The following is a 24,963-nucleotide window of genomic DNA, read 5'->3' as shown; positions in this document are numbered from 1 at the left end:
CTAGTTTCCAAAATGGGGTCACTTGTGGGGGAGCTCCAATGCTTAGGCACACAGGGGCTCCCCAAACGCGACATGGTGTCCGCTAACAATTGGAGCTAATTTTCCATTCAAAAAGTCAAAAGGCGCGCCTTCCCTTCCGAGCCCTGCCATGTGCCCAAACAGTGGTTTACCCCCCACATATGAGGTATTGGCGTACTTGGGAGAAATTGCCCAACAAATTTTAGGATCCATTTTATCCTATTGCCCATGTGAAAATGAAAAAATTGAGGCGAAAAGAATTTTTTTTGTGAAAAAAAAAAGTACTTTTTCATTTTTACAGATCAATTTGTGAAGCACCTGAGGGTTTAAAGTGCTCACTAGGCATCTAGATAAGTTCCTTGGGGGGGTCCAGTTTCCAAAATGGGGTCACTTGTGGGGGAGCTCCAATGTTTAGGCACACAGGGTCTCTCCAAACGCGACATGGTGTCCGCTAACGATGGAGATCATTTTTCATTCAAAAAGTCAAATGGCGCTCCTTCCCTTCTGAGCCTTACCATGTGCCCAAACAGTGGTTTACTCCCACATTTGAGTTATCGGTATACTCAGGAGAAATTGCCCAACAAATTTTAGGATCCATTTTATCCTGTTGCCCATGTGAAAATGAAAAAATTGAGGCTAAAAACGCAAACGCAACATGGTGTCCGCTAAAGAGTGGAGCCAATTTTTCATTCAAAAAGTCAAATGGCGCTCCTTCCCTTTCAAGCCCTGCTGTGCGCCCAAACAGTGGTTTACCCCCACATATGAGGTATCGGCGTACTCAGGACAAATTGGACAACAACTTTCGTGGTTCAGTTTCTCCTTTTACCATTGGGAAAATAAAATAATTGTTGCTAAAAGATCATTTTTGTGACTAAAAAGTTAAATGTTCATTTTTTCCTTCCATGTTGCTTCTGCTGCTGTGAAGCACCTGAAGGGTTAATAAACTTCTTGAATGTGGTTTTGTGCACCTTGAGGGGTGCAGTTTTTAGAATGGTGTCACTTTTGGGTATTTTCAGCCATATAGACCCCTCAAACTGACTTCAAAAGTGAGGTGGTCCCTAAAAAAATGGTTTTGTAAATTTCGTTGTAAAAATGAGAAATCGCTGGTCAAATTTTAACCCTTATAACTTCCTAGCAAAAAAAAATATGTTGTTTCCAAAATTGTGCTGATGTAAAGTACACATGTGGGAAATGTTATTTATTAACTATTTTGTGTCACATAACTCTCTGGTTTAACAGAATAAAAATTGAAAATGTGATAATTGCGAAATTTTCATAATTTTCGCCAAATTTCCGTTTTTATCACAAATAAACACAGAATTTATTGACCTAAATTTACCACTAACATGAAGCCCAATATGTCACGAAAAAACAATCTCAGAACCACTAGGATCCATCGAAGCGTTCCTGAGTTATTACCTCATAAAGGGACACTGGTCAGAATTGCAAAAAACGGCCAGGTCATTAAGGTCAAAATAGGCTGGGTCATGAAGGGGTTAAGGATACATGGGGGGGGCAGCTTATCTACAGCATTCCAGAATGCTGTAGATAAGCCCCTGATGCTGGTGGGCTTAAGTCACCTTTGATTTTGGGGGTGACAGGTTCCCTTTAAGATAGTAAAAGTAATTTATCCCTTAGGCTATGTGCACACGTTCAGGATTTCTCGCAGAAAATTCCTGAGAAAAACCGGACATTTTCTGCAAGAAATCCGCAAAAAAAACGCATGCGGTTTTGATGCGTTTTTGCCGCATTTTTTTCCGGACACTTCCCAATGCATTTTGTAGTGGGAAATCCGCAAAAAAAACAGAAAATTAATGAACATGCTGCGTTTTTTACCGCGATGCGTTTTTTTCGCGGAAAAAAAAACGCATCGTGCACAAAACATGCGGAATTCATTTTAAATGATGGGATGCTTATTGTATGCGTTTTTTGCGTTTTTATCGGGACAAAACGCGAAAAAACCGCAACGTGTGCACACAGCCTTATGAATAACTTGCTCCTCACTACAGATCCGAGTGCTAGTATCCCGAGCACTCTCAAGAACAGTGCGCTGGATCAGGGTTCTACAGAGCCCTGTCTTAAATGTTGTGAATAAGGTTATGATGAACCTCCACCCTATTCATTATTTTGGGACTGTTGGAATTGGCCGTAATCTGTGGATCCGTCAATGTAGGTTTGCATCTTTTTGGGGCACTGCTTTAATAGAATGTTCAGCTCTCTATACACTGACACTGCATGGGTGGAGTGCTGGTTTTGTGCAGCTGCATTCTCATCCCTCTCCTGTCTGAGGTGGCCACTTGCTGCACGCAGAATCACACAATAGTGGGTGTCTGATGCAAACAGGAAAGCGAGATGCGCACATGGAATGTCAGAATTCTCAGGACTAGGGATTCTTAGTGAGTGTTGGCAATCAACATGCAGGACTTGTGTGTAGAGATGTAAGGCTACGTTCACATTTGCGTTGTGCGATGTTGTGTCAGAGACACAACGCAAACAAAAACGCAACAAAACGCACGCTAAAACGCAGCGTTTTGCGACGCATGCGTCCTATTTTGCCGAAATTTGGACGCAAAAAAAATGCAACTTGCTGCGTTTTCTGCGCCCAACGCTTGCGGCAAAAAAACCGCATGCGTCGCAAAGCGCAGCACAACGCATGTCCATGCGCCCCCCATGTTAAATATAGGGGCGCATGACGCATGCGTCGCCGCTGCTGCGCCCAACGCAACGCAAATGTGAACGTAGCCTAATTGAGGGGGCAGAACTGTGCTCTTGACCACGATGGGTACACTGAAGTCATCTCATTTAAATATGGTATAAAGTGGTTTCTATCTAAAATGAAAATAGTACAATCTGTACCACAAGTATCTTTATAGGGCGCTAACTCCCTTATATGAATTCATAGTTTAACCCATTCCTGACCTTGGAAATATCCAGTATGTCATGGTTGAGAAGAGCTTCCAGACTTTGGATGGATTGAGTACTTCCAGGCTATTTTGTGCGCACAGTAGCTGTGTGCATGTGATCGCCACCTGGTGTTCAGCAATTCTCACAGCTGATACCTGGCATTCACTATCAGGAGTGGTGCCCACACCACTACTCCCGGCAGTTTAACCCCTTACATGCTGCGATCGATATAGATCGCAGCATTTAGAAGGCAGGCACGGGGAGTGGGCACCTTCTACCCTCCAATCGGCGCTACGCGACTTCATCGCAGGCCATGGTGACCTAATGTTATGACGGCATCCTGGTCACCAGGCTATAGCCAGTTAGATCATGCACAGTGCATGAGCTAAGGAACTTGTCAGTAGTGCTCCTGCATTGCTATGCTTTATAACTGCAATCAGACTGCTAAGTCAGTCCCATGGAGAGACTAAGTATAATAAAAATGTACGGTAATTAAAAAAAAAAAAATCAAAGAATAAAAATATATTGTACTGATAAGTCTCTATTGGTATCCCCGTGTACGGAACCACCTGCCCCATAAAACTAACTCTAGTAAACCCCTTCAGTGAACACTGTAAAAAAAAGAAGAGAAAATCAGGGCACAAAACGATGCTTTATCATACTAATGTACAAAAAGTGGAATAAAACACTATCAAAAACAGGAATGTAAATAAAAATGGTATTTCTGAAAATGTCATCTTGTCCTGCAAAAAAACAAGCAGCACGGGACGGCATATAAAAATGAATATACGGATACCCAACCGCACAATAATAATCTTAATAATAATCTTTATTTTTATATAGCGCTAACATATTCTGCAGCGCTTTACAGTTTGCACACATTATCATCGCTGTCCCCGATGGGGCTCACAATCTAAATTCCCTATTAGTATGTCTTTGGAATGTGGGAGGAAACCGGAGTGCCCGGAGGAAACCCACGCAAACTCACGCAAACCCATACAAACTCTTTGCAGATGTTGTCCTGAGTGGGATTAGAACCCAGGACCCCAGCGCTGCAAGGCTGCTGTGCTAACCACTGCGCCACCGTGCTAATAATAATTATTTATATATCCGTGCAAGGTAAGTATTACCCACAATCGAGGTATATTAGTTCCCTGAAAAATTGAGTGACACAATGTGGAAACAATAATAAAAACTCCAAAATTGATGTGCAATATATGCAAAAAAGTGCTGTAGTGCAAATAAATTCAAAGAACACAATTGTTTTAACCATCAGGGTTATTTCCAGACCCTGCACAGTGCTGATAGAGACAAAGTGCTGAACTATAACAGATTTCAGGGAAAAATAGTGGATATTACCTTAGGGCACCGCGCCGTCCTGAGTACACGCACACACCCGACGCGACACGAACTAATATGCCCCGATTGTGGGTAATACTTACCTTGCACGGATATATAAATAATAATTATTATTGTGCGGTTGGGTATCCGTATATTCATTTTTATATGCCGTCCCGTGCTGCACACTTTTTTGTATGAAAAAACTGAACTCCTCGTGTTTTCTCCCTCTACTAACCTACCTTTGCCTGACATTGCCATCTCCGTGTGCGGTTCCACCATTACTCCAAAGCAACATGCCCGCTGCCTTGGGGTCATCCTTGATTCTGACCTTTCATTCACCCCCCACATCCGATCACTGGCTCGCTCTTCTTACCTGCATCTCAAAACATTTCTAGAATTCGCCCTTTTCTTACTTTCGACTCTGCAAAAACTCTTACTGTTTCACTTATTCATTCTCGTCTGGACTATTGTAACTCACTACTAATCGGCCTCCCTCTTACCAAACTCTCCCCGCTCCAATCTGTGCTGAATGCTGCTGCCAGGATCATATTCCTCACCAACCGTTACACCAATGCCTCTACCTTATGCCAGTCATTACACTGGTTACCCATCCACTCCAGAATCCAGTACAAAACTACTACCCTCATCCACAAAGCACTCCATGGCTCAGCACCACCCTACATCTCCTCTCTGGTCTCAGTCTACCACCCTACCCGTGCCCTCCGCTCCGCTAATGACCTCAGGTTAGCATCCTCAATAATCAGAACCTCCCACTCCCGTCTCCAAGACTTTACACGTGCTGCGCCGATTCTTTGGAATGCACTACCTAGGTTAATACGATTAATCCCCAATCCCCACAGCTTTAAGCGTACCCTAAAAACGCATTTGTTCAGACTGGCCTACCGCCTCAATGCATTAACCTAACGATCCCTGTGTGGCCTATTTAAAAAAAAACAAAAAAAAAAACAGGTTCCTCGCATTATGTTCTCATACACTTTATGCAGTTAATAGCCCTCTGTGTCTGTACTGCTACATACTTAGGCAGTTAACTGGTTCATGCAGCTTTACATGAACACCCGAGCCTTACACTATGGCCGGTCCGAATAACTAAAGCAATTGTTACCATCCACCTCTCGTGTCTCCCCTTTTCCTCATAGTTTGTAAGCTTGCGAGCAGGGCCCTCATTCCTCCTGGTATCTGTTTTGAACTGTATTTCTGTTATGCTGTAATGTCTATTGTCTGTACAAGTCCCCTCTATAATTTGTAAAGCGCTGCGGAATATGTTGGCGCTAAATAAATAAAAATTATTATTATTATTATTATTATGATTGTTTTGTATTTTTATCGTATATTTTTTTTAACGGTAGTTTTTTTATATATTGTATCGCTGCTTGATAATTAAATAACAAAAGAATATATCTTGATCCAGTCTGGTCTTCCTGGTGCATCCTTTGGTTTGGTGATTGGTTTTGGTTCTTGGTTTAAGTGGTTTCCACTTTCTTCTTACTCAAAAGACACCCGGGTGAGCGAATATCACTATATGATTGTGATACTGATTTATATATATAGCCTTTATTTTATTTGGGTTGTTCTTTTGTAATTTTCTCTAATCCTACTGACTTGAAGAATAAAGCTGCCTTATCAATTTTACTACTCGGCACAGCATAAAAAACCCAAAATAATTCCTGAGTTCCTGGTTTTTTTTTTTTTTTTGTTTTTTTTTTCATTCTGCTTCCCTAAAATCATAAGAGAGCAATCAAAAAGTCATGTGCCTGAAAAAATTTTCCGCACCGTTATTGAAAAATACGCAGGTAAAACACTGCGTTTTACTTGCGGATTTACCGCTGATTTTCAGTGTTTTTTGTGCGGATTTCACCTGCGGATTCCTATTGAGGAACAGGTGTAAAACGCTGCGGAATCCGCACGAAGAATTGACATGCTGCGGAAAATACAACGCAGCTTTTCCGCACCATGGGCACCGGATTTGGTTTTCCATAGGTTTACATGGTACTGTAAACGTGATGGAAAACTGCCACGAATCCGCAGCGGCCAATCCGCTGCGGATCCACAGCCAAATCTGCACCGTGTGCACATAGCCTAATTCTAACCCTAGCCCTAGTTCTAACCCCAGTGGAAAAATATAAATAAATATATTTTATTTATTTCATTATTTTCCCTACCTATTGGGGTGATAAGGGGGGGGCGGGGGGGCTTTATTTAATATTTTTATTTTATTTTAATCACTGTGATAGGTTATATCACAGTGATCAAAATGTACCTGTAACGAATCTGCCGGCCGGCAGATTCGGCGGGCGCACTGCGCATGCGCCCACCATTTTGGAAGATGGCGGCGCCCATCTTAGATGCCGGACGGACACCGGGAGGGTCCCCGGGGCTCCAGCGGTACGGGGGGTGGGATCGAACAGGGGGGGGGGGGGGGGGGCACCGCTAGACGGGACAGAGGGGAGAGGAAGGCAGCGGAGCACAGAACAGATGGGAGGAAAGACTGACAGCGGTGGCAGATCGCCGCTGTCAGTCGGTGAAGGGGGCAGATCGCTATTTCCAGCCATGGCCAATGATATTACAGCATCGGCCATGGCTGGATTGTAATATTTCAGCAGTTTGACTGGTGAAATATTACAAATTGCTCTGATTGGCTGTTTCACTTTCAACAATCAAAGCGATCGTAGCCACGTGGGGCAAAGCCACCCCCCTGGGCTGAAGTACCACTCCCCCTGTCCCTGCAGATCGGATGAAATTGGAGTTAACCCTTTCACCCTATCTGCATGGTCGCGATCCCTCCATGACGCCACATAGGCATCACAGGTCGGATTGGCACCGACTTTCATGACGCCTACGTGGCGTCACAGGTCGGGAAGGGGTTAAAGGTGGTAGTATGTTCCCTCTTTGGGCAGCTTCTTCCAGTTAGCGGCAAGTTAGTTATAATTGAAATTATAGAAAAAAGTAGATGGCGGAACGGTTACAGAAATGATGGCAATGGTGCCAGTGAAACTGCTGCTGGAAAGCGATGGCATCTTTTTCCTTTAGCAGTTTTACCTAGGAAAGTATAAATCATCTTGTCCGCTGGCATCTTAACCCATTTAGGACCTCCGCCGTACTAGTACTGCAGAGGTTGCTTCCTTCCCTCTGGCGTTGAGCCCACATCTTTCCCAGGAAGTCAGCTGTTTTGAACAGCTGACATGTGCCAGAGATAGCTGCGGGTGGAATCGCGATCCACCTGCGGCTATTAACTAGTTAAATGCCGCTGTCAAACTCTGACAGCATCATTTAACGAGCGCCTCCGGCCATTGGGCCGGAATTCCTCCCACCGGTTACCCCTGTCACGTGTTCGCGGGTAACTGGTGGGTTGGCATGACAACCAGCGCTTTGGATGCAGCACATGTCCGCTCCATCCAAAGTGCTGCCGGCTTTTGTATCCAAGATGATTCCGCATGTGTTCATTGAGCCATGCGGAATCACCGCATCCTATACATTGGACTGTGATATTTATCTTGCGGAGACTGAGCGTCTCCGCAAGATAAATAGACATACTGCGGTCTGGAAAGACGCGCTGCATGTTCGTCTTCGCAAGTAAGGCGTAGGTGTCCCTGCACGCATAGTGGAGATGGGATTCTATAAAATCCCATTCACTATGCTGTATCATCTGGACACTGCGGATTGTACACTGCAGCTGTACGCAGTGTCCAATCCGCAGCGTTTACTGACTGTGTAAACATACCCTTATGGTTACCAGTGTGATGTGTAATGGTTACCACTCTTTACCAGTGGTAAAGCTCTGGAGGTAGTTATCTTCTAGGAAGTGTCCTCCTCAGACTGTTTTCAGCAGTCTTTAGCTGCTATGCCCATATTTATATAAATAGGTCAAATGTGGTGAAGATTTCCTTTAAGCCCTCCTATATAAACTAGATAGCTGTCAGACAAATGATGGTTCGATCGGTCACTTGACCAGCAGCTGTCTCTTTTATACAAAGGAGTGGAGCACTCACTCTGAATCGCTCCTGTTTTCGCTGAGAGCAACTGTCAGATACAGTGGGTACGGAAAGTATTCAGACCCCTGCAGCCATTTGGTAAATTCAAAAAAGTAATTTTTTTTCTCATTAATGTACACTCAGCACCCCATCTTGACTGAAAAAACCCTGAAATGTAATTTTTGCAAATTTATTAAAAAAGCAAAACTGAGATATCACATGGTCATAAGTATTCAGACCCTTTGCTCAGTGTTGAGTAGAAGCATCCTTTGAGCTAGTACAGCCATGAGTCTTCTTGGGAAAGATGCAACAAGTTTTTCACACCTGGATTTGGGGATCCTCTGCCATTCTTTGCATATCCTTTCCCATTCTTTGCAGATCCTCTCCAGTTCCATCAGGTTGGATGGTGAACGTAGATGGACAGCCATTTTGAGGTCTCTCCAGAAATGCTCAATTGGGTTTAGGTCAGGGCTCTGGCTGGGCCAGTCAAGAATGGTCACAGAGTTGTTCTGAAGCTACTCGTTTGATATTTTAGCTGTGTGCTTAGGGTCATTGTCTTGTTGGAAGGTGAACCTTTGGCCAAGTCTGAGGTCCAGAGCACTCTGGAAGAGGTTTTCATCCAGGATATCTTTGTACTTGGCTGTATTCATGTTTCCTTCAATGACAACCAATTGTCCTGTCCCTGCAGCTGAAAAACACCCCCATAGCATGATGCTGCCACCACCATGTTTCACTGTTGGGATTGAATTGGGCAGGTGATGAGCAGTGCCTGGTTTTCTCCACACATACCGCTTAGAATTATCGTCAAAAAGATCTATCTTCGTCTCATCAGACCAGATAATCTTATTTCTCATAGTCTGGGAGTCCTTCATGTGTTTTTTTTTTTGTTGCAAACTCTATGCAGGCTTTCATATATCTTGCACTGAAGAGAGGCTTCTGCCATAAAGGCCCAACTGGTGGAGGGCTGCAGTGATAGTTAACTTTGTGGAACTTTCTCCCATTTCCCTACTCCATCTCTGGAGCTCAGCCACAGTGATCTTGGGGTTCTTTACCTCTCTCACCAAGGCTCTTGAGATTGCTCAGTTTGGCTGGACGGCCAGGTCTAGGAAAACTTCTGGGGATCCCAAACGTCTTCCATTTAAGGATTATGGAGGCCATTGTGCTCTTAGGAACCATGAATACTGCAGAAATTCTTTTGTAACCTTGGCCAGATCTGTGCCTTGCCACAATTGTCTCTGAGCTCCTTGGCCAGTTCCTTTGACCTCATGAGTCTCATTTGGTCTGACATGCACTGTGAGCTGTGAGGTCTAAAGGTACCGTCATATTAAGCGACGCTGCAGCGATATAGACAACGATGCCAATCGCTGCAGCGTCGCTGTTTGGTCACTGGAGAGCTGTCACACAGACAGCTCTCCAGCGACCAACGATGCCGAAGTCCCCTGGTAACCAGGGTAAACATCGGGTTACTAAGCGCAGGGCCACGCTTAGTAACCCGATGTTTACCCTGGTTACCATTTGTAAATGTAAAAAAAAAAAAAAACACTACATACTTATGTACATTCCGGTGTCTGGTCACGTCCCTCGCCTTCAGCTTCCCGCACTGACTGTGAGCGCCGGCCGTAAAGCAGAGCACAGCGGTGACATCACCGCTCTGCTTTACGGCCGGCTGGCGCGCCGCACACAGTCAGTGCGGGAAGCTGAAGGCGAGGGACGTGACCAGACACCGGAATGTAAGTATGTAGTGTTTTTTTTTTTTTTTTACATTTACAATGGTAACCAGGGTTAACATCGGGTTACTAAGCGCGGCCCTGCGCTTAGTAACCCGATATTTACCCTGGTTACCAGTGAAGACATCGCTGAATCGGCGTCACACACGCAGATTCAGCGATGTCAGTGGGAGATCAGCGACCAAAATAAAGTTCCGATCATTCCCCAGCGACCAACGATCTCCCAGCAGGGGCCTGATCGTTGGTCGCTGTCACGCATAATGATTTTGGTAACGATATAGTTGCTACGTCACAAAAAACAACGATATCGTTAACGATATCGTTATGTGTGACGGTACCTTTTATATAGATAGGTTTGTGCCTTTCCTAATCAAGTCCTAGCAGTTTAATTAAACACAGCTGGACTCAAATGAAGGAGTAGAACCATCTCAAGGAGGATCACAAGGAAATGTACAGCATGTGACTTAAATGTGAGTGACTGAGCAAAGGGTCTGAATACTTATGACCATGTAATATTTCAGTTTTTTTCTTATTAATTTGAAAAAAATTCCTACATTTGTTTTTATTTCAGCCAAGATGGGGTGCACAGTGTACATTAATGAGAAAAAAATGAACTTTTTTGAATTTACCAAATGGCTGCAATGAAATAGTGGAAAATTTAAAGGGGTCTGAATTCTTTCCGTACCCACTGTATGTCAGATGGCGGCATATGCCAGGGAGAACAAAATGATTGACAGTCCCAAATCATACAGCCTCCGATAATAATAATAATAATAATGATGATAATTTTTATATAGCGCCAACATATTTTGCAGCACTTCACAATTAAGCGGGGACATGTACAGACAATAAATTCAGTACAAGTTGACAATGTAACCCCTTCACGACATGCCCCTTACTAGTACGGCGCATGTGGTGTCTCCCCCTTTGATGTGGGCTCCGGCGGTGAGCACACATCAAAGTCGCGACATGTCAGCTGTTTTGAACAGCTGACATGTCCATGCCCATGGAGGCTATTGAAGCATAACAAAAGTTTAAAAAAAAAAAAAAAATATGAAAAAAATATAAAATATATAAGTTTAAATCACCCCCTTTCGCCCCATCCAAAATAAAACAATAAAAAAATCAAACATACACATTTGGCATCACCGGGTTCAGAATCGCCCGATCTATCTATAAAAAAAAAAAAGCATTAACCTGATTGCTAAACAGCGTAGTGAGAAAAAAAATTTGCAACGCCAAAATTACGTTTTGTTGGTCGCTGCGACATTGCATTAAAATGCAATAACGGGCGATCAAAAGAACACACCTGCACAAAAGTGGTATCATTAAAAATGTCAGCTTGGCGCGCAAAAAATAAGCCCTCACCTGACCCCAGATCACGAAAAATGGAGACGCTACGGGTATCGGAAAATGGCACAATTTATTTATTTATTTATTTTTAGCAAAGTTTTGATTTTTTTTTTTTTACCACTTAGATAAAAAAAAAAAAAACTTGACATGTTTGGTGTCTATGAACTCGTAATGACCTGGAGAATCATAATATCAGGTCAGTTTTAGCATTTAGTGAACCTAGCAAAAAAGCCAAACAAAAAACAAGTGCTGGATTGCACTTTTTTGCAATTTCACCGCACTTGGAATTTTTTTCCCGTTTTCTAGTACAAGACATGGTAAAACCAATGGTGTGGTTCAAAACTACAACTCGTCCCGCAAAAAATAAGCCCTCACATGACCATATTGACGGAAAAATAAAAAAGTTATGGGTCTGGGAAGGAGGGGAGCGAAAAATGAAAACGCAAAAACGAAAAAGGGCCTCATCTTGAAGGGGTTAAACAGTGACATTAGGAGTGAGGTTCCTGCTGGCAAGCTTACAATCTACGTTACTGTACACATTACTGTTGACTGCATCATTATCAACTGGTTTGCCCAACATTAGCTGTATGTGGTTGCTTTTGCTTTCAAAAAAGCACTGGTTGCCAGTATGAAAACTGCAAGAATACTATTATTATTTTTTTTTTTTTATGAATGGGTGCACTTTTTGGTGCCTAAAAAAAAAAAAGTTTTGTAAATTTTGTTGGAAAAATGAGAATTTTCTGGTGTACTTTTAAACCTTACCGTCCTAACAAAAAAGAAGTTATCCAAAATTGTGCTGATGTAAAGTACACATGTGGGAAATGTTATTTATTAACTGTTTTGTGCGATGTGACTCTGATTTAAGGGCACAAAGCTTGACAACTGCAAACTTTTCAAAATTTTTGCCAAATTTCCATAAATAAATGCAAGTCATAGCGAGGAAATTTTGCTATTAACATGAAGTACAATAGGTTGCGAAAAAACAATCTCAGAATTGGTGGGATCTGTTAAAGCGTTCCAGAATTCTAACCTCATAAAGTGACAGTGGTCAGACTTATGAAAATTGCTCTTTCAACAAGGGGTTAATATACTGCCATCATCATTGTATGTATCTGTTAATGAAGAGGGAATGTTTGCAGTCTGTAATGAAAGGGGTTTCCACTACTAAGACTTCTCAATCTGAATGTTTGCTCCGTTAAATAAAACCACCTTTTGGTGCCCTTCCAGTTGTCGACACACATGTTCCTGAGGCTCACATGAGGTGGTTGCATCACATGAACTCCCCAATCTGCATCGGCTTCACTGTCCACGCCGTTGGACGTATAACTAATCAAGAGAAAATTGGAGATACAAGTGGCATCTCACTACTTCTTGATTTATACATCCAAAGGCTGGAAGTGAAGCTGACGCTGGCTGGGTGTCAGGCTCGTATGACATAACCTCATGTGAACCGCGGGAACACTAGTGCCTACACCGCTAGAACGGCGCCGGCATGGGAGTTATTTTTATTTTAACAGGGGGAAACATTCAGATTGAGAAGGGGTAATCCTCTTAGCAGAGACAACACCTTTAATTTAGGTTATGTCATGCACCAGTGGTAATTCAGAGATGCTACATCTTAAAACTTGATCAGTTGATGTGACAGTGTGGCTGCCTTTATTGAAAGGGGTTGACCACTACTTGGACAACTTTCATACCGCTTTCTTGGCCCCTATAAAATAATAAAGCTTGCTCTCGCCCCCAATGCCGGCTATGTTCCTGCTGTGTCGGCACTTTGTATCTGGAGGCCCCCTTGCTGCTGTTGTGACATTGGCACCCATCAGCTCTGGCATCAATGTCTTCGCCTCTTGTCGAATTGAGCCGGAAGAGGTAGTCAATCTGCAGCTCAGACTTCATCTTCATGTTTGATTTGTCCGAAGGCGGAGACAGTGACGCCAGCTCTGATTAATCGCCGGCGTCATGTGTCACAACCGCACGGGAGAGCGAGTGCTGACACCGTGGGAACTGCGCCGGGATCTATAATCAGCGCCAAACATTTTGATCAAGTGGGGGGAAGGGGTAGTCTTGGTGGACAACGCCTTTAAGAAGTGTCTGCAGTCACTCTTCTGAATCGTGACCATGTGCAGGGCATACCAGGTCCGGATGCCCTTTTTCACCATGCTTATGGGCGGTAACATGACCTCATGCATGCAGTTTGCTTCACTTGCCAACTAGACTCTTCTGCGCTTCTCAGTGTTATAGCAGAGTCTGGCCTGTATGCAAATGGTGTGACCTTACATTAGCATGGAGATTACAGGGGGCCATGACTGTGTACACATTGGACACCGCTCCAAGTATGCAGGCACATTGTCTGCTAAATTTTCTTCTCCGACTTGAAAACGCCTTTAACGTTTGTTTTCCATTTTTTATATTTATGACACATCCACAAGGACCAGTGGGGTCTCTCTTCAAACTGGAAAATGTCTTGTACCTCGTTGTCATAAGAGAGGTGCCTGGTCATGCGTGGTGCTGGACCCATGTGGGCCTGCTTTACATACACCCATAATAAAACTTGTAAGGTGTAGCCAATGTGTTTATTTTCAGTCCTGTTGGGAACATGATTACAGATACACATACAGATATGACAGGTTCTCCTGCTCTTGTTACTGCAGCTTCCTCACCGGCTGCACAGCTCTCCATCCATGCATTGGCTGCTGGTGGAGGATCATGTGACCAGACCTGTCCATCTGTCTCACATGGGTGGTACGCTGCATTTCTATTGGAGGAGACTGACCGGTCTGGTCACATGATCCTCTGCCAGCCGCCATTGTATGGATGGAGAGAAGTGCAGCCATGGATAAAAGATGTATTAACCAGAGCAGGAGGAGAACTTGTCATACATATTAATTAGAGATGAATGAATAGCTTAGGATACCTCCTTATCCGAATAGCTATAACCCAGATACCTGGAGCGCTCCCGATAATCAGCTGTTCGGCACAGCACATGCATGGAGACCCTGTGTATTGTGACTGTCACACAGCCGTGACACATGGAGCTGCAGCGCCGGACAGATGATTATCTGCAGGTATCCGGGGTCCCGATGCAGCTATTCAGTAGCCGCTAAGGAGGATTTATCCTAAGCTATTCGCTCAACCCAGTATTAATCTATGAACAGAAAATCTTGTCTCCCAACACAGCTACCAAAATAAATACATAATGGCCATCCCCTTTAATTGATTGGAATATTTGCAAAACTTGCTGTAACAAAATCCACAGCATTGGGACTCGTAACCCTTAGGGTTATTTTCTCTTAAGAACCCACACAGTAACTTTTTTATTTTTGTTCATCCTTTTTTCCCCTTTTTCTCATTTGCTGAATATAGGCAGCTGAGTATGTTCCAGAAAAGGTGAAGAAAGCGGAAAAAAAGTTGGAAGACAACCCGTATGATCTTGACGCCTGGAGCATTCTCATTCGCGAGGCACAGGTTTAGTGACATAGGATTACATTATGTTCTCTCGGCCCCAGTAGTGGCTTTATATCATATTTTCTCCGTACATCCATAATGTTGTAAACGCTGTTTATTCAAATTCTAGAATCAGCCTATAGACAAGGCCCGGAAGACATATGAACGACTTGTGGTCCAGTTCCCAAGTTCTGGCAGATTCTGGAAACTTTACATTGAAGCAGAGGTTAATATTTTAACTTTTTTCCTTTTTTATGGGTATTTTAAAGCTACTACATGTATGTCAGATAGCATTAATGGTGGGAACAATATAGTGAGGACCATTAACTCAGATTTACATATATTTTAGCTTTGTAAACTGAGGGTAAATTGATACCTATTGAGCCTTCTAAAGTGTTACTGCACTGATGATTGTTGCACAGTGATACTGCAACAACATTAAAACATTTTAATGGTATGGAGTGCTTTAGACTTTTATTTATTTGTCGTGTCAATTTATTGCCTCCTGTGTCATTTATTTAGATGTTATTACATGTTCCTTCCAGTGACAATGGCAAACTAATTTAAGTGTTATCTGCATATCCGTAGCATTACTATTATAATAAAATGTGTCTTTAACGATTCCTGTGGGTGATTTAGCATATTCTCTACATTTATTTTAAATCAATAATTACATATTTTGCATGATATTGTCTGTTTTGAATAACCCAATTATTTTTTTCTGCAGTATACATTTACAAATTAACATGTTGGGTGACAAAAAGATAACATCTGCCTATGTATTAACTGAGATGCATAAGTGTTGTATCCTTGCGTTCAACTATTAAAGTGTAACTACATGTGGTTGCTGCTACATGCCTCTGCTTACAGTTAGTTTTTTTCTTGCAGGCCATGTAAATATACCCTTTTCCATATATTTGGATGCATAAAATATACTTTCATGTCTCGTGTTCTATTATTCATGGGTAATACTTAGCAAAATGTATTATGCCATTTCTGTTCTTTATTGCAGGTTTCGAGAGATAACAAACTTTTAATAAAAAAAAACACTCCAGCATTTTTTTTTTGCTTATATAGTGCTTCCTCACCATCAATATTCTCACTGTTCAATTTAATTTGACGTACCTCAGTACCATCTATACGTTTCCCCCCTTTATCATAGTAATGTGGGTAATCTGATCACCAGTCTGACAACCAGTCTTAGGACATGCTTCTTGTTTGCAGACATGAAGTCTACTTCATCAGCTTTTAAACCCCTTCTAAAAGCTCGTTTCCTATGAACCTATCTCCTCCCGCTCTGCCTCTCCATATGCCATCCCATGCTTCTAATGTTATGAGTGAAGACTTCTGAAACTGTCTAAAAGATGAACTGTCTTTGCTGCCAATAGCAACCAATACAACCAATCATAAAGCAGCTTCATTTTGTTTTCTGCCTTTGAAAAGTGAAAGCTACAATTGTTTGCTCTTGGCAGCAAAACAGTTTCATAAATCTGGCCTATTTCTGGTTTGTATAAGACAGCCATGATAAAGTGGAGCAGAGGTTCAAGCTGCATCACATAAAATACACTGAGACTACTATAGACATCACACAGGATAAACTGAGACTGCTTTATGTACATCACATGGGAGGCGCTGAGATGGCCGCACGTGCACCGCATGGGAGGTGCTGAGACTATTGTATACAGGTTACACTGAGACTGCAGTGTACACCAGGGGAAACCTCTTTCACTGATCTATCACGGTCAACCAGTAGATGGGATCAAAAGCCGTTTTCAATCACCCACTATTGTTAAGAGTCCTACACATAAAGGATTTGACACTTCCAGTGTCATTAGCTTGAATTATATATCCCAGTACCTTCAGGGTATGTGCACACGTCAGGATTTCATGCAGAAATTTCCTGAAGAAAACCGGAAATTTTCTGCAAGAAATCCGCATTTTTTTTTTTTTTTGCGTTTTTTTTGCGTTTTTTTTTTTTAGCATTTTGCAAGTGTAATTAGCTTGCAGAATGCTAAAGTTTTCCAAGCGATCTGTAGCATCGCTTGGAAAACTGACTGACAGGTTGGTCACACTTGTCAAACATAGTGTTTGACAAGTGTAACCAACTTTTTACTATAGATGCTGCCTATGCCGCATCTATAGTAAAAGATAGAAAGTTTAAAAATAATAATACAATAAAATGGTTATACTCACCTGCAGACAGCCGATCTCCTCAGCGGCGTCCATTCCTATAGATGGTGTGTGTGTGCAGGACCTTCGATGACGTCGCGGTCACGTGAGCAGTCACGCGACCAATCACAGGACCGCGACGTCATCGCAGGTCCTTCACACAGACCATCTATAGGAACAGAAGCGGCAGCATGCACCGCTGAGAGGCGGGAAGACACCGGGGCCATCAGAGGGTAAGTATATGACTATTTTTTATTTTAATTTTTTTTTTTTTTTTTTTTACTAATTATATGGTGCCCAGTCCGTGGAGGGGAGTCTCCTCTCCTCCACCCTGGGTACTAACCGCACATAATCTGCTTACTTCCCCCATGGTGTGCACAGCCCCATGCGGAAAGTAAGCAGATCAATGCATTCCTAGGTGTGCGGAATCCACGCAATTCCGCATTTGTAATGAACATGTTGCTTTTTTTTTCCGCAATGCGATTTTTTTTTTTTTTTTTTTCCCTCGGGAAAAAAAGCAACATTTGCACTAGAAATGCGGAATACACTGTAATTAATAGGAGGCATATGTAAGCGTTTTTTCGCGTTTTTATCACGTTTTTGTAGTGAAAAAAAACGCGAAATACACTGAACGTGTGCACATGGCCTCATAGTGATAGCAGCATATTTACCACTCTGTCCTGAGCCGTGTGTATCTGATACAGAGATCATTATAAAAGAAGCCAAAGCAATATAATGGGGCATGGGAAATAGAAGTAGGGAAGAAGGAATCAAGATGGCACACAACCCAGACATGGTGCATCAGGTATAAAGAAGAATATACTAAGCTACCGTACTTTATTCTTTAATCATAGCATATGCTGCATTATATATGCAAATAAAAATGCTGGAGTACTTTCTGTCTGTTTGAATACTTTGCACCTAGATCAGATTACTGTACACTTAATCCATTTAATTATGTAGATTCCATGCTTCATACATTTGCAAATGTAACTACAGTACTTAGCAGTAGATACTTAACGAAGCTATTAATGACGAGGGATTGCTGATTATTCTGTCGGCCAATGGAAATTCTTGGTACTCTTCTGTTCAAGTAAGGAAAACTCACAATGAAATAACTTGAATCTGGCAAAAGTAATTTTCAGTATAAATGTACTATCAATGAATGAAAATCTGAAGGAGCGAGTTGTTTCAGCAGACTAGAAAGAAAATGTTAGACAAACACAGCTTGATCTTACTGTTACTACAGTTACACATTGTTCAGAAATCTAAGGTGTATGCAACTGTAGCCAATCTCCCGGAAGTGGCCGCAAGAGTAAAATTGTTGCCAAATTGAAGAGACTGATAATAAGAGTGTTAACCATAAAACCCAGAACAACATGCAAAGAGATAAGAGGTGAATGTCAAGGTACATCAGAGTCCGAGTGCACCACCCATATGTCTTGGCCAAAGTGGACTTCATAGAAGATGACCGAAGAGGAAAGTACCGTTGAAATCAAATCATAAAGTGGAACTGGAATGTGCCAAAATGCATATTGATAAGCCATAAAGCTTCTGGGAGAATGTCCTTTGGACAGGTGAGACAAAACTGGAGTTTTTTGTCAAGTCGCATCAGCTCTATGTTCAGACACAAAATGATGAATACAAAGAAAAGAACATGGTACCTACTGTGACACATGGACGAGGCTCCGTTATGGTTAGGGGCTGCATCTGGCACAGGATGTCTTGAATCTGTGCAGGGTATAGTAACATCTCAAGACTGTTCAGGCATTCTGGAGCAAAATGTGCTGCGCATGTGGTGTTCTTCAATAGGAAAATGACCCAAAACACACAGCTAAAAACCTTTAAGAATGGCTGATGGCAAAGCGTTGGACTATTCTGAGGTGGATTCTAAGAGTCTTGATCTAAATACTATTGAAAATCTGTGGATTAAGTAGGAAACTGCAGTCTGGAGAAGACACCTGAGTTGCATGGAGCAGCTTGCTCAGAAGGAGTGGGCCAAAATTCCTCTGGACAGGTGCAGAAGTCTCATTGAGAGTTACAGAAAGTGTTTGCAGTGATTGCCTCCAAAGACCGTGCAACAAAATATGCAGGGTACCATTCTTTTTGTTCAGAACATTTTCATTAAAGTTTTTTTTTTTTTTTTTTCATTTTTCTCCATTTTTGTGTTTATCCACAATTTAAAAGCAACGTCTGATTTTAATTAGTTGATATAAAGTACAATTAAATCGAAAATGACTCCGGTGACCATTGTGGGTTTTTCTTTAACAGAAGGGTACCAACAATTTTATATCCTGTGTGTGTATATGTGTGTGTGTGTATGTGTGTATATATATTATGTAATTATATTTTAGTATAACATTTTTAGCAGGTGTTGAAATAATGCAGCAAAGTAAGAAGAGACCTGTCTTGTGTGCAAGTTAATAGCGTTAGAGATGGTTGGCTGCCATACTGAAAGTGCGGCGCTTAGGAGGAAATAAATTCCATTTCTCCTGGGAGCCGCTGACTGTTATGTAGGTGTGCTGACGTGACTGGTCATCGCTCATAGCCCTGAGAGTGGCGGTTGTAAGCACACCCCTAGCACTTTGACAGTCAACTTTGCACTGTAGAACCGTCTGTCAGAGGAAGTGTTGGTGTGCTTACAGTTGCTGTTCACAATATAGTGTGTGATGACCTTGGCCACGGTAGCACGCTTGCTTGACTGAAAGCTGGTGATTTTCAGGAGAAATAAAGCTAATTTACTTCTGGGTTCTGCACATTCAGAGCAGCCAGACACCTAACAAATTGCATAGTGCATGAATAAAATATAAATCAAATCAATATTTGATGTGACCAATATTTACCTTTTAAAACTGCATCAAAGTATCTATTCTTCTGGATACACTGGCATACAGTTTTTTTTTTTTTGTTTTTTTTTTTAAGAATTCCGCTGGGATGTTCCAAACATATTGAAGAACTAACCACAGATCTCCTGTGGATGTGGGCTTGGGCAATTTGTTTTCTTTTTGCCTCCATGTATTCTCAGACATCTTTGATGTTGAGGTTAGGGCTGTGCAGCATTTTTTCCCCTCACACCAGCCTAAAACATTAGTACAGTAGTGTGTACACACTATATACACATTCCTCAAAATTGTAATTGGGACACCAAGTAGAAAATGTTGTTGAATTATGTAAATTACAGGATGGATACCTCTTAATAATATACAAACAACGAAAAATGTCAAATTTTTGAAGACTTCACTATTTTTGTATTGCGAATTTGCGCCACACACGGAAATCCCCACACTTCCACAACTTGGCTGCTATCAGTTGGGTTAATAATGGTTGAGGAATGTTCTGTCACGCTGCATGCACTTGGGCAAATCATCAAGATCTGCTGCTGGCAACTCCCTTTGCAATTGCCAACCAATGATGTCCCAGATGTGCTTGATTGTAGACAAGTACAGAGACACTGCAGACGATGGTAGTGCATTTAGGCCACGCAATAGCATAATCGCACCATACTCTATACTGGATAAATTGAGATGTTTTTATAAACTTTCAATTTTTCATAATTTGTCTATTATTAGCGTGTCTATCCATCCTGTGATTTCCAAAATTTCATGACTTTCCTTCTTGTTATTGCAATTTCAGTGTTGAGGAGTGTGCAGAATTGTTCTGGCCATTGCTTTAAAGAGAATCTGTCAACAGGTTTTTGCTATGCAATCTGATAGCAGCATAATGTAGGGACAGATAGCCTGATTCCAGCTATTTGTCAATGGTTTGCATGCTGTAATTTTTATGAAAGCACCGTTAGATCTGCAGCAGATCAGTTCTCTGAATGTTGAGCCCTGCATAACCCTGCCCACACCGCTTGTATGCTGTGTGTGCACTGTACATTACAACTTTGTTAATCAGTTGTGGGGCAGTTTTACACAGACAGGAGGACTACATGGCACAGGACATCTAATCTTGCCATGACAATCTTCTGCAGATTAAACATTGATTTTATTGAAACAACAACACACAACCCAGTATATGACACATTGCTGGAATCTGGTTCCCAGCTCTTAAATCATTCCATCCTTAGATTAGGCCGCCAATATAGAGGGGTTTGGACACCCAGTACCCCATACTAGCTGTTTTCTTCCCAGATGTAATAGTTGGAGTTAAACAGAATAAGAAATGGTGCTGGTACACAGTGGATGAAGCTTGGCTTATCTTATGATGACCATGTATTGTAAATGGGGAATGTCCTGGCGCTCCCTTATTGGTCTGAAGGAGGTTTGGCATGTTGTGTTTTAACATGTCTGCCTTTCTGTTGTCACAAAATGAGCTGTTAGGCAACTACTTCCCCACCCTTTACCTCCTCCGCAGTGAGACCTTATTCGCTCACTTACGCTTAGATTCATATTCATGTATGTGGAAAAATTGGTCAGGAGCAATAGTTTTCAGAATAACTAGTTATACGCCAACAGCTATATAAGGTACCCTATTTTTCAGACCGTAAGACGCACCCCAAGTTTATAGAAGGAAAATAGGGAAAAGTAATGCGTCAAATGGGGGGGGGAGGGGGTCTGTCTTACAGTCCAAATTTAGCTTATCCAGGGGAAAGGAGGGGAAATCTGCAACGCTGGAGGTGTTCAGTGGTCTGGCGATGATCGGACTCTCATCCCCCAGGCTGGCTCAGCGGTGGTGCGGGGGCTCCGCCGACATTTTGTGAAAGCTTGGAGCCCCTGCACATCATTTGCTGTAATGCTGTGGCCTCTGGGAAAATAGCCGCCAGAGGTGGCTCATGTGCAAATTGAGATCTCAGTACCGAGATCTCATTGCCAAGATCTCAATCTGCGCATGCACCGGCTCCAATTTTCCTGGAGGTCCCGCATCGCCAAACCTGCCGCAGCAACCTGGGATGGAAGTCAGATCATTGCCCTGCAGTATTGACCACCGAACACCCCTTCTTCCCGGCCCAGGGCCGGCAGATTCGCCCAACTCCAGCTGCCGCCACACTCATGGTAAGTACATTTGGACTATAAGACGCACCTCCATTTCCCCCCAAAAAAAATTTGGGAAAAAAAATGCATCTTATAGTCCAAAAAATACAGTATATGACCATCTGCACAAACACAATGTATTATTGCCCGCCTGATTTTGTCAACATTTTAGAAATGTGATTAAATAAAACTGGAATGACAATAAGCGCAATAGGGTCTTACCTGGTTTACAAAGGAAAAAGTAAAACTGGATTTGCTCAGGAAGGAAGGGGGGTTGTGAAAGTCACAACCCTTTAACTTTTAGGCTATGTGCGCACGAGGTGGATTTAGTGCGGATCCGCAGCGTTTTTTTCCCCGCGCAGAAACGCTGCAGATCTGCACTGTGATTTACAGTACAATGTAAATCAATGTAAAAAAAAAAGAAGCTGTGCACATGATGCAGAAAAATCAGTGCGGAATTGCTGTGGATTTCAAAGAAGTGCATTATTATTATTATGTCACTTCTTTTGTGCGGATCTGCAGCTTTTCTGCACCCCTCCATAATAGAAATCCGCATTGGGAAAAACTGCAGAAAAACCGCGGCAAATCCGCACCTGCGGATTCTGCCAGGAGATGCGGATTTAGTGCAGAAAATTCTACACCTCTTTTCTTACGTGTGCACATAGCCTTAAGCAAAATATGACGGCTGCAGAACCACCAAACAGTTGTCAAACTTGGAGATGAGTGAATATAAAACCCTGACTGCCGAGGATCCAGTGTACGATAGGGAAGCAGACGCTTGTCTACTTGTTTCGAGGTGATCATACCTCTTCTTCGGGACAAACTACAATGAACATGGTGTGAACATGTCCGCATCTGTCTCCTTATCATATATCGTCCCCTCGGTAGCGCACAGGTTTTCTATTCACTTTCATCTCCAAGTTTGCTAGCTTGGCAGGAATTGCATACAAGCCGGGGTTTATCTTCTTTTGAAATAACCTGTATATTTAGCTGAGCCTACTATAAGGTTAACCCGTGATGGTTTTGGTGTTAACTGTTTTGTCAGCTGAACTGTCACAATAGTTAGAACATAAACAATATTTCAAGGTAATGTTCCATGTCCATGATGCAGCATATCCGGCATCACAGCTGCAATTAAAGGAATTGTCCCATTTAGACCTTTCTGCATAGCACAAACATTTGCTCTGCAATTCTTTACCCATACTTCATGCTTTATATTTCTACAAGTTTTATGAAGGAAAATACTGACAGGCCAGTGACTAGAAGATCGATAAGTACCAATAGATGCTAATGCTGCATGATTAGGCTGTATGCAAATTTGCTGTAAATATATTTTTTAATGCATTTAAAAATATAGTAAGATACTATACAGGGAAATGTACAGCGCGTTTTATGTAGCCACTTGGTAACTTGATATTGCATCTAAATGTTTTAATGTTCTGTTTCATCTTTGTATTTTGGTGATATCTTTTATATCCCAATGAATAAACTTTTACGACTTGCTCATTAAGTATTTACTCTTGCGACACAATGATCTCATTTCTCCTAAAGTATGTTTTGCACATGACCTGTTTAATGAACCTTAACATGTATTTGGATCTTTTCAGTCTCTAGTATTCTGTATTGGCCAAACACATATTCCAAAAGATTGAGTCCATGTGGCCAAAACTGTGGACCTCTTTTCTAATCAGTGGCCATATCAGCAATCAGTCTGTCAATCTAGACAAATGGGCCAATCTGATGCAATTCGTTTTATGGTTAAAGCACCACTCCAGCAGCTTTTTGTGTTATTTCTGTGCTGGAGTATTGGCACTAATCCATGTTCTCTGCCCCTAGTAATAGTCACCAGCCGCTTCTGTCCTGATCTGCCATCTTGTGACCACATTTTCTGACTGACCGGATGTCAGAGCTAATGGTGACCAGCTCTCAGTGTAAGTGTATGAGAGCCTGGTTCTGGTCTTGTTCTGGATCTCATACACTTACACTGAGGTGTGACCTCAGGCATGTCCGGCAGGTCACCACCTGCAGAAGGCAACCGATGCGGCACCAATTAGAGATGAAGACGGCAGCTGGTAAGTATAAGACTAGGTCAGGTAGCTTACATTAGTGACACCACTCCGAAGGCAAAATTTAAAAAAAAGGCTGAAGTGGTGATTTTCAGAGGGGAAAAAACACAGCCATACACTGCTCCGAGAAGAGAGACTGCGAATTGCTTAATTGAACATAGTGTACAAATATTCTAGCACAAGTTTATTCACTCAATATACAGGCTACTTGTTAAAACAACAGTAACGCAACAACTTTTTTTTGCAAGATAAAATTTTTATAGCCGAAGATTAGTACACATGTCTGAAACTGGGAGTGGACACCATGTTTGTTGTGTGAAGCATGATTGACACCACTGTGCTACTTAGTGGATGAATCGCTGTGGATTTTCAATAATTTGGTGTGGAGAAATGCTTTGTCATATATTGACATTTTACAGAAACAGATGCTGGTAATTTTATTGTAATTTGAAGAGGACCTTGTTTGTACACGTGGGCAAAATCATCCTGTGAGGTTGTGGAGTGCTTGGGGTGGGGGAAAAATGTTCTACACCAAAGCCCTTTAGGCACCTTGGATGACTGATCTCTGACAGCCTATCAATATTGCTTAACTGCAGTACCCAGCCTCCTGCTGGAAAGCGGTTACATCTACATAATGGTGACCAGCTCAATATTCGTACCCATGCTTTTACATGTAATGTAATGCATGTAGGAAAATAGACCCTGATTGCAGCGATGTCACATAGTTTACTGGGTGCAGTACTTATGACCCCATCAGTACCTCTAGTTACCAGCTTTCTGTGTACATTGTATATTGACAGTAAGGTTGCTGATGCTCTGTGTAGTCCAGACAAAAAATATTATCCCCCTTCCCGATTGTCGCCGAGTGTCTGCTGATACGAACAGCTGACACCCGGCTCTCAGGGCCAGGAGCGGTCCCATGCGGCTCCTGGCACTTTAACCCCCTAAATGCTGCGATCATACTCTATCACAGCCTTTA

The 24,963-nt window shown here is 42.2% G+C and overlaps 1 protein-coding gene across 1 annotated transcript in view; it reads left to right on the top strand.

The window, feature by feature from the left end:
- CSTF3 (cleavage stimulation factor subunit 3) overlaps positions 1-24,963 on the top strand; it is a 224,709-nt gene that overhangs the window by 12,173 nt on the left and 187,573 nt on the right. Inside the window, exons 2-3 of the mRNA XM_069739444.1 lie at positions 14,696-14,797; positions 14,907-15,002. Coding sequence (XP_069595545.1) covers positions 14,696-14,797; positions 14,907-15,002 — 198 coding nt within the window. The remainder of the gene's footprint in view (positions 1-14,695; positions 14,798-14,906; positions 15,003-24,963) is intronic.

This window comes from Ranitomeya imitator, chromosome 9, assembly GCF_032444005.1.
Source record: "Ranitomeya imitator isolate aRanImi1 chromosome 9, aRanImi1.pri, whole genome shotgun sequence".
Taxonomy (NCBI): Eukaryota; Metazoa; Chordata; class Amphibia; order Anura; family Dendrobatidae; genus Ranitomeya; species Ranitomeya imitator.
Note: the sequence above shows the minus strand (reverse complement) of the source record. Positions and strands in the feature narration are given on the sequence as shown.